Genomic DNA, 10,827 nt, shown 5'->3' with positions numbered 1-10,827 from the left:
GAACAGTTGTTGGAAGAATGCTGGTTACAAAGACATCTCTAAAGCATTTTTCTCTGTCCCCTCTCAAGTTCATTTTAGCTCCCTTAGCCTGTTCATTCAAACACGTGTGCTTTTTGTTCCAGCTTCTTAAAATAATAAAGTGAACAAATTAGGTTTGTCAATCAACAGACCTGATCGCGGAGAGAAGATTCATTTATGTTCACCACCCCTGAGAGCTCTGCTGGCAAAAAAGATAATTGAAAAATGCGGTTGGTGTATCTTTGTTTTGTTTTTAAACAATGCCAATTAACTTTTCTTGTGAAGTCATTTTCTCCAAAAGAGCAATAGATATTAACATAACCAAATTAATACAGTCAAATCAGGTGAACCATTGCTTGCATAAAATCAGACTCTGAGCATTTTGGGATGAAATGCATTATGGGAAGAAGAGGAATTTCTTCTCCTGTATGAAACAGCCCACAATTCAGGACCCTGTGTGTTGACCACTCAGGTCAAAAAAGGGTAACACGTGTCAGTTTTGGCAGGCAGTTTCCAAGGAGATGAATTGAAAGCCATCATATTTCTTGAAGATAGATGTGCTTGCAGAAGTTAGAGTGGCCAAAAGGAAAAACTGAAGGCCACAAGAATGGAAGGCCTGATAAAAGAAATGAATGCAGCATCGCATTCCCGGAGAGGGATGACAGAGGATCTGCAGGTGGGGATGAGCTCTCTGGAGCAGCAAACATAAAGCATCAGATCGAGTGTTGCAGCTGGGCTTTCCCCACAGTGGAGTGACCTTCTGAGAGGTTGTGGAATTCTCTACAGTTGCTTTTCCTAATTCATTTTCTAAGAAAGATTCAAGTATCAGAAATTACCAAGGAAGCTGAAAAATGATCACACATGGTTCTGTAAGGTTCACAGTGGAAAAAGTGGCTCTCATTTTGTTCATTTGATTTTTTTGAATGATTAGAAAAATGAGAAATTTGATTTGTAGACAAGGGAAATTGACAGTAGTGCAAAACTGAATGGAAGCAGTTCAGTTGAATGCTAATGCTTTCCCAAAAAGGGGGCCATAAAAAAGGACTGCCAGAAGAGAGGCTCACACATGCCTTGTAAATGTGTTCCTCCCATTTAGGGAAACTGGGCCACAACAACTGGAGATCCAGAGGATTTGCCTCACTTTTTATATAGTCTGGGCAGTTAAACAATAATAGCAGCAGTTTGGCTATTGAAGGTCAATTGCACAGGAATGCTAGGTGCTGGGTCAAATATAGGTTATTACACCAGATGTTTAAAAGCCTAGGGAGTAGGGATCCAAAACTGAACCACCTAATTGGTCTCAAATGAAGACAGTGATTGGAAAATGTGCATCTATCTAAGACCTAGGAAAACTGAGTTTGATCACTGGACATCTGGAATCTGAGCAAGAAGTCCGGATAGCCAGGGTGTTAGCTAAACTAATAATAGGTGTGGAATTCATTAGGTCTGGTAACTGGAATAAATGCCAGGAATGAGGTCTTACATACCTGGCCCACATAAATTCCATTTAAAGATACAGTTCAGATGAAGTAAATGATTTTCAGTCAGTAGGTGTTTAGTGAATAAAAGGTCCCTGACTGGGGGCAGGATAGTTATAGAAGGTGCATGTTGTAATAGCCTTCCAGCAAAGGAAAGCCCAGGGTGACTGAAACCTGTTTTGAGAGCAAGGACGCTGGAGGAATCTTTGCCGGATTATGGATCTGAAGCACAATGGTTTTTTGATAATTGATATGACAAGTGGCAAATTATTAAAAAAAAAGGGGGGGGGGCACTGGCAAAATATGAACTACTAATTGTAGTTAGAGCTGGTGGTATAGCAGAAAACTAAAGGGGGAGGGGGTAGATGTGAGCTTCCAAAACTTCTGCTCTGTTTAATCACGGTACCAAAATGAGAAGAATAGGCTGGGATTTTCTAACTAGGAATCAGAAGTTGTTCTGCAGAAGACTGATAAAAGGAAGAAACCAATCCATTCAACAGCCATCAGCACTTACTGATAATAGAAGAGGTGGTATAGACTATAAAGGAAATGTATGAGGAAGACCTGATAGAGCTGTCAGCCAGTCCTTGGACCTTGCCAATAGTTATATTTGAGAAAAAAGGATGGCAGCCTCAGATTAGGTGCAGGCTATAGAAAACTTCTTTAACTCACTTTAAAGTATTCTTGTCCATTGCTGCAGAGACAGACTCTGGATGCTGTAACAGACTGTGTCTGGTTTTCCACACTGGAGCTTAGAAGTGGGTATTGGCAATTAAAAGTGGATCCAAGGGAGAGGGAAAAGGCTGCTTTCACAGTAGGACAAGAGCTGGGCCAATTTAAAGTGACTACTTTCAATTTGTGAAATGCATTAGCTACATTAGGCTAATGGAAAGAGGCTTATGACGTGCCTCTCTCAGCCCTGGTTGGACCTGGATGATACTGGGGTACGTGCTAAACATGAGCAGGGACTTTTACAGATGGTCTGTCATAAGTTTATATTCTATGTCCCATACAGCTTCTTATACATCACTTATTGCTGTTGTATCTCATAGCAGTACATTAAGCAGTGTAAGTAACATCTCCCCATGGTGGGTGCATACAAACATTCAGAGAAATTAGATCGAGTTAAAAATAGCCAGTCAATCTAAGGTAAATTGAGATGGGGGGGAGACTTGGAGGCATTGTGGGGGTACACAGAAGGGCTTGGGGGCCAGGGGGCTAGCAGGGTCTGTGGGGAAGTTGCTGGGGTCTGGGAGGGTTTGGCAGGGTCAGGGGGGCTAGCAGGAGGGCCTTGAACGAATCCAGGGATGGGGGTTAGCAGGATTGAAGAGACTATCCAATCCTGCAACCCCTCTGGACAACTCCCCTCCCCTTTTCCCACTCCCCCAATGCTGCCAAACTGCCCCCAATCCTGCAAACCACTCCTGGGACCAGTTTTACTGGCATTCACTGGTCCTGGGAGTCCAAATGAAGTAAGTCAGGGTGGGGGGAGGGGTAGGCAGATCAGAGGGATATGGCAGGATGGGAAGGCCTCTCTTCCCCTTCCCCCAGGATCAGGGGCTATTTTTAGCCCCCCTAACTCCCCTCCCCTCTATTCCCAGACAAACAACTCCCCTCTGGTGAACCCCCCACATCCAGCCTGCCCCTTCCCCCCAAACTCATTTACTTCCTTGGCCCCTAGCACCGGTGAACACTGGTAAGACTGGCAGCAGGAGCAGGATGCAGGACTGGGGGTTTGGCAGGCTTCAGAGGGATGGGAGCAGGCTTGTCCACAGGGGTGGAGGGGGGATTGTCCATCTGGGGCTGACGCGAGGGGCTGGAGGGCTAAAAATATCCCAGTGCAAGGAAGTGGGGTGGGAAAAGCGTAGCCCCAGGACTGAGGCCAGCAGCTGGGTATTCCCAGCCCCAGGACTGTGCTAGGAACTGTATGCAAGTTCAGTTAGATGGGTCTTGCTGGACCTGATCTAAGGTAGATTACCTCTGAGGTAGGGTTAAATTAGATCAGGTCAACCATTTTAATATGATCTAACCTTCCTGAACTTCTGTACAGCTCACGTTCAGATCAACTTAACTAGGGATATAAGGATAAGGTAAGGTCCACATCTACACAAACTAAGATGCAGGGGGGCATTTTTAATGTAATCTAACTTCCCCAAATGTCTGTACCTAGCTGGTAAGTTGCAAGTCTAATGAAGCGTCTTGATTTTTTAGGTCTCATGGTTTTGTTTGATTTATTGTTATGATTGTTTTGTATTACTGCATATTTGTGTAAGAAAAGGCAGGGTCACAGAAATATGTTTTGCCTTGGAGAAGAAGGTGGAAAGATTTGTGCTAGTCCTCAATTCTTGGGTGAGTTCATTCTGCAAGTTCAGACCAGCCCCTGAGAACATTTCATCTCCTGCAGAGATGAGCGTTAGCCATGATTTTCATTCTGGTGTTTTAGGCAGTTTTATGTTTAGCCTAACACTACAAAAATGAAATCAAAACCCAATAAATGTTCTCACACAGTCAAGGAACTATGACGTGATTGGAATAATAGGGTTTTGGTGGGATAACTCGCATGACTGTAGCATTGTCAAGGTTGGGTACAAAATGTTCAGGAAGGACAGGCAGGGGAGAAGAGGAGTTGGGCTGTACATAAAAGAGCCATACAATTGCTCAAAGCTCCAGTATGAAACTAGGGATAGACAGGCCTGTTGAAAGTCTCTGGGTTAAGGTTAGAGGGGAGAGCAACAAGGGTGAAGTTGTGGTGAGCATCTGCTATAGGCCACCAGACGAGGAGGATGTGGTAGATGAGGCATTCTTCAGACATCTAGCAGAAGTTGCCAGATCACAGGCCCTGGAAAGGATATGGACAAGTTGGAGAGAGTCCAGTAGAAGGCAACAAAAATGGTTCAGGGACTGCAGGGGACATAACTTATGAGGAGAGGCTGAGGGAACTGGGCTTATTTAGTCTAGAGAAGAGAAGACTGAGAGGAGATTTGATAGCAGCCTTCAACTACCTGAAGTGGGATTCAAAAGAGGATGGAGCTGGTCTGCTCTCAGTGGTTGCAGATGACAGAACAAGGAGCAATGGTCTCAAGTTGCAACAAGGGAAGTTTAGGTTGGATATTAGGAAAAACTTTCTCACTAGGAGGTTAGTAAAACACTGGAACAGTTCCCTAGAGAGGTAGTGGAATCTCCATCCTTGGAGGATTTCAAGTCCTAGCTGAGATGATCTAGCTGAGGCTGGTCCTGCTTTGAGCAGGGGGTTGGACTACACAACCTCCTGAGGTCCCTTCCAACCCTCCTTTTCTATGATTCTATGAAACAGGAGTTGTTTCAAGGAGAGAGAATTTACCTTGTGCACACAGTTGATGGCCAAAAGAAAAGTGAAGCTGAACAGAAGTGACTAGACCCTACTCCTATCTTTGTAGTACACAAGATGCTACTGCACGGTAGCACTGAACTACTTCACTGTAGTTCGTTGCTACGGTGCAGTAGTGTTGGGGGGCACTAAATGTGATGCGCCACTACTGCACAGTAGTAATAAGCTACTGTGCAGTAACTCATTGATACTGCACAGTAGCTTCAGAAAAAAACCATGCGGGGACACTACTGCACAGTAATACCAGTTGTAGATGTGGCCACAGAGGTGCAGAGTTTTGTAGGACTTTGCTCCTGCTACCATGGCTTTTTTTATGCGCTTGCTCTGGGGCTATAAAGTCATTGCAGAGATTGGATTAGAGAAGAAAGATATTTCAGTAGTCCACTGAGTGTGACTTAGCATTTCAGACATAAAAGAAACCTTCTTCTCATGTTCCCTATTTCACCTACCCACGTGTCAAAACTCCTTTCATACTGGACAGAATGCCAGTGCTTATGGAAAAGGGACAAAAGTGACACAGGAACATACAGGACTTCAAAAGATGGTGGCTCAGTACAGGAAAAGTCCAAGTTCTACAAAGAAAAATTACTGCTCCATTCAAAATGATTGCATGACAGGTTATAGAGGAAATTGTACAGGGAGCAGAGCTCTAAACAAATTAGGATGAGAATATAATTGCCTCAGGTTGAAGCTGTGAAAAAATTCCGGCGTGTTAAGTAAATACATACTGGTAAATTGCAAATGATACACTTGATTATTTGTTACATTATTACTTTTCTTCTCTCAGAGAACAGGTTGCGTAGTGTCACCATTTTGGTTACCAACAGGACAGTGGGCAAAGCTGAGATGAATGTCATGACTGTGTTGAACTTTGTCGAAACTGTTTTGTGTTAAAACTGCCCTTCATTTTGGATAAATGTGAGGAAACATTTAAGCTTCCTTCTGCTAGGTGAAACAATAACAGTTTCCACACAAGACACAGTTACCCATCACTGCCCAATACAAAGGCACAAGTGGGTGGAGGGTTTCCTAAAGGTTCCCATCTCTGAAAAAGAGGCAGAAATAGAAGGCAGCAAAAAAGCACCAAACACAGCCATAGAAGCACTGGTCCAGGGTGGTTTTGGTGTTGTGGATGTGGTTTGTTGCAGTTGTGGGTGGGGGGTTGAAGTGGTGATTAAGGAGAGTCCTTCCTTGTGTTAATGACTGCCTGTGAATGCCAGAAACTGGGCTCAGTGGCCTAGGAGGCCCCTTCCAGTCCTATGTTCTTATGGTAGCGTGGACTTCAGAGGATGCTTTTGGGCTGAGTGTTAGCTATAAAGGGGCTTGAAGACAGCAAGCAAAGAAACTTGTCTCCAGATGTTTGTTTCTTACTCATGTTAGAGAAATTGGACTTTCTATGCTTTTTAAAACCAGACAGTTTTTGAAAAAACCTGACCCCATCAGCAATTTCTCCACTCACATGAAAATACCCATAGGGCCCCAAATTTTAGCTAAATGCTCAGGTCTAAAAGAGACAGCAGGAACTGTAGACTCCTGGCAAAAGTTAAAGTAGCTCCTAGGTGATTTTAACCTCTGTTGGGTTAGCGAGTCAGAATGCCATAAAAAATGTAGTTCAAGATTTTCCCTGGTTTTTTTTTAAAACAATTTCATGTTCGTTTGCTGCTTGGCCCCCACCCAAAGGCCCATATTTCTATGGCCTTGATAACACCCTTGAGACTTGTATCTAAATTTGGCACCAGGGTCAGTTGCTCTTAGAAATCATCCTCATGTGCTACAGAAAGGATTATGACTTCAGAGAGTAGATGAGCTTGTGAAGCTGCAACTGTAAGGCCAATTGAAGCCCATGAGCACCCTAAATTATTACATAAACTATTTATGGTACAACTGGAAATATTCATTATAAATTATTTTTGCTATATCCATTGACTTCAAAAAAGCATTGAAAACAAACCTGCAGTGATCTTTCCTTCTAGCAAAAAGCCAGTGGTATAGCTCCCTTCGTAAGGCCAGCCAAGAACATGGAAGTGATTTACTGTGAACCTGTCCCCAGCCTCTTCTGCAATAAAATAAAAAGTTCTGCAGTTTCCATAAAATGGCACAGACTTCTGTCATTTACCTGCAGGTTGTTATGGATTCTGTTTTTCCCCTATGTTCTTATGGTAGTGTGGACTTCAGGGGATGAATGTGTCGTCCAGTGGCAACGGCAGCAGATTGAGGGTCAAATTTGCAAAAGCACCTAAGTCATTTAGGAATTTATGTCCCACTGATTTCCAACATGATTCCATTTCTTGAAAGGAGATGCAGGCTCTGAAGCCACATCAGTACTTTTCAAAAGTTGCTTTGAGCATCAGAAGATCTGGTTCCTCTTTGTGGTTCTGCCTTTAACTTGCTGTTTGACCTTTGGCAAGATGCTCACGTTGTGCTCAGACTCTGCTCGTGTAGAAAGAGTATAAGGCACACTTACTTTTGTATCTATTTCAGTATAGCTACAGTCCCTTTCACCATTGTGCCCAAATAAAGTTGCCAGATAGGGTTCAATATTTTTTCATTGTGGTGACATTGGTTTTTCTTGTAAAACATTCCCATTTTTAAAGGTCCTTTATTTGTTGATAGTCTGGAGGCCAGTACACTTAGCTGAACTTAATAATTTATTTTCTTTTTTTTTTTAATCTGTACAGGTTTTGGTTTCAGATCATCACTTCATGGGAGGAAGAATCTGATGCCATTATTGCTTTTGACAATGTTTCTCTTAGCCTGGACTGTTATCTAACAAGTGAGTACACCTGAAGTCAACTTTTTATCAGTGAGATCTGAGGTTTGGACAGAGGTGGACACTGCAGTCTTCTCTAAATCTTCCCAGAAGTGTAAGGTCCCCTCTACACATGCAGGTAAAAGTGCAAATCGGATCTAATGCATGAGCCACACAAATACACCTCCTGCCATGCCACACATGCATGGCAGGAGGTGTGATTGTGGGATCACACCTTATTGCTGGTGTATGAGGGATCCCAATCCTGGGCTCCCTTTGCACTGGCAAGAAGCAGCGCCCCACAGCTGACAGCCCCATTTGCTGAGGGGGCTCCCAGCTACAGGGGCCAGGAGCAGCCAGGGCCTAGAGCCCTGCAGATGGCTTTGGGTCTCGGCTTTCCATCACATGCAGCTGGGGCCAAGAGTTCCACAGTTGACATGAGGGGCAGCCAGGACCAGGAGCCCCATCAGTTGCAGGGACTCTTATTCCCAGTTGCATGGGCAGTGCAACTGGGACTGAGAGCCCCGTGTAGTCTGGAGGTTTCACATACCCCTGAGCCTTGGGGATCATGGCAGCCACAATCCCCAGGGCTGAGAGGTTTCACGCTGGGCATGGTGCACACCTGTGGCTGGGAGCCCTGTCAGTTGACAGCCACAAGGGAGACCCTGCTACACATGCAAATTAAAGCTCAGTAGCAACCAGCTATCGAGTTAGTATACATTTTTGAGATCTAACTTTATAGCTGGCTGGAGCTTTTTACCATGTGATAGCTCCCTCACACATGTAGCTGGTTTTAAGGTAATTGCACAGTTAACCAACTGATTGAACAATACCCGTAACAAGTAGAGGGTGGCTAAGGTTAAATCTCTGAAATCCTATTTATGTGTAGATTAAATAGTCTCACTCACTACATATTGTATCACTGGGGTGGTCTAGGAAATGGGGTAAGACTCTGGCATTGCCTTGACACACATTGTGGAGGAGTATCAACTGCCTACTTGAAGGATAGCATCACCTGCTATGCAACATGGCTCAGAAGCTGGCTTGTGGCTGCATAATGTTCCACAGGAGATGACTTGTTATCTGTGACAGTTAATTATGGCTGCTAACAGACGTGGAAAAAACAAAACAAAACAGCACTTTATTTTCAGCTTGGTGCACCCCTGCATTGAGCACGGCTCATGCCCAGAAGAGGAATCACGTCAGTTTGACCCAGCTCACCCAGCATCTGTATAGCTCACACGCTTCAGCAGGGCTTTTTGAATCAGCTATTAGATAGAAGTGCCAAAAAAAACCCACTGAAGCACACGTGCTATACAGACATTGGGCAAGCTGGATCAAACTGATGTGATTCCTCTTCTGGTAAAGTGCTGTTTTTATTTTTTTTCCCATGTCTGTCTGTGCCCAACGTGAATAAAAAGTTGGACTCTTGGCCGTGGAAAGAGGTAAACCAAGATAACTAGAAATTTAATTTGTAAATGGGTCAAATGATCCCACTATGTGCTGTGCAGGGACACTCATATGAAGATAAAAGATGGGTAATCATTTACACACTGCAAAACTCTTATGTAGCAAACAGTTGTAATGCAGGCTCCCCTTACTCTTATGAGTTGCATAGAAAACTTGCAAGAGAAATCAAACAGAAACCCCAATGAAGTGTCTCCCAGACCCATTTAGGTCCTTTTCCCTTATATTTTGTGAAAATAAAGTAGAAGCTTGAAACAATTGGGGGAGGAGGGTATAAAATAACTGAGTATTGTTTCACATATACAGTGCAGGAACTAAGCACTTGGTTGACTGACTGCATTCAAATACTATTTTAAAAAGCACGTTCAAGGTATAAATTATGAATCAGAGCCTCAGGCCATATAAATGAGTCTTGCTCCATTGATATTACTATTTTACATCTGTTAAGGATCTGTTCCCATATATGCTTGGGATGGCGCCATTGTAGGTTATTAAAATTGAAAAAAAGTTAAATTCTCATTTACTTTCTGCCTCATTTGCCATTTTGCTCATCTGTTGCTCTTACCCCAGAACAAGACTGCTCTCTTCCATTTTGTTGGTGATGCTGCATCCACTTAAATCTCCATTAGTTCCATGCACTGCATTTTGGCAGATGTAGGACCTCTAGGGCAATTCTTCATCCAGTGGAAATCAGTAGAGCCCCACTGGCTTCAATGGAGTTATGTTAATTTACACCAGCAAGAAATCTGGCCCTATGCATCTCGTCAGTTCCACCTGCAATTCTAGTCAGGTTTGCAGCCTCATATATGTGCCAATATAAGGGGATCTTACCTCCATCTTCTTCTTAAAAAAAATAAAATAAAAAATAGCCACTATCCTGTAAACAAAAGTTATTTTACAGCACTTTACCAGATAAACCTAAGTGTTAGACTGAGACACTGTTGGTATTTCTGTACATTCTGTATTTCTCCTTACTATCTTTGTTGCCTGTGCTGTTACATCTAGCGTCCCTTCTCCCTCCTCTTTTTCCCCTCATTTGTTTCCATTCCCATAACAGTAGTGGAATGGCAGGCTGTCTTTCCCTCTAATCCTGCCATGGGCAGAGTCTGGGCCCAGACAGCACAACCACCAGCTGTTATTTACCTCTCTTCTTTGAACCACCCAGTGCCCCAGCACAGTCATAAATGAGACTGCGGCTTTTTGTCTTCCAGTCAATGGAGAGAAGACACCTCAAGATACCCCTCCAGACTCAAGCAATCTGCTCACCAGTAGAGGTGGCCAGAAAAAGATTGAACTGGAACACAAGATCCTGGAGAACCTCTCGTTCGGCGCTCCTCCCACCTCTGGCCCCGCAGGTAGGGAACTGTCTGGCGGCATGTCAGTCTAGAATGCTTGGCTTTCTCCATCCTGCAGGCTTCAGTTCAGCGCAATGAAATGCAGCAGAGCTTGTTGACAATTAAATTGTACTAAGCCTTTCATAAACCTGTAGCAAACTAAACCAATCTGAGGAGATTAGGCCCTGTTATGTTGTTAAACGCAACTTTAATTTGGATTGCGAGCTGCAAAATAAAAGAACCAGGAGGGATTCTTCTGCAAGCAAAGGAGAGCAATGACTCATAAGGGCAAAATGTTTGTCATCTTGTGTACTGGGGAAAATAAAACAAACTCAAAGTAAAGTATCTAAGAAAGATCATCACTGGTTAGCTTGGGTAGCAGCAGGGCAGTGTGGCACCTTAGAGATTAACTCA

The 10,827-nt window shown here is 43.6% G+C and overlaps 1 protein-coding gene across 1 annotated transcript in view; it reads left to right on the top strand.

The window, feature by feature from the left end:
• The window catches only part of ALK (ALK receptor tyrosine kinase), a 545,961-nt gene that overhangs the window by 471,632 nt on the left and 63,502 nt on the right, over window positions 1–10,827 (top strand). The window contains exons 11-12 of the mRNA XM_025215973.1: window positions 7,542–7,636; window positions 10,291–10,434. Coding sequence (XP_025071758.1) covers window positions 7,542–7,636; window positions 10,291–10,434 — 239 coding nt within the window. The remainder of the gene's footprint in view (window positions 1–7,541; window positions 7,637–10,290; window positions 10,435–10,827) is intronic.

Source organism: Alligator sinensis, unplaced genomic scaffold (genome assembly GCF_000455745.1).
Source record: "Alligator sinensis unplaced genomic scaffold, ASM45574v1 scaffold138_1, whole genome shotgun sequence".
NCBI classification, from domain to species: Eukaryota; Metazoa; Chordata; order Crocodylia; family Alligatoridae; genus Alligator; species Alligator sinensis.
Note: the sequence above shows the minus strand (reverse complement) of the source record. Positions and strands in the feature narration are given on the sequence as shown.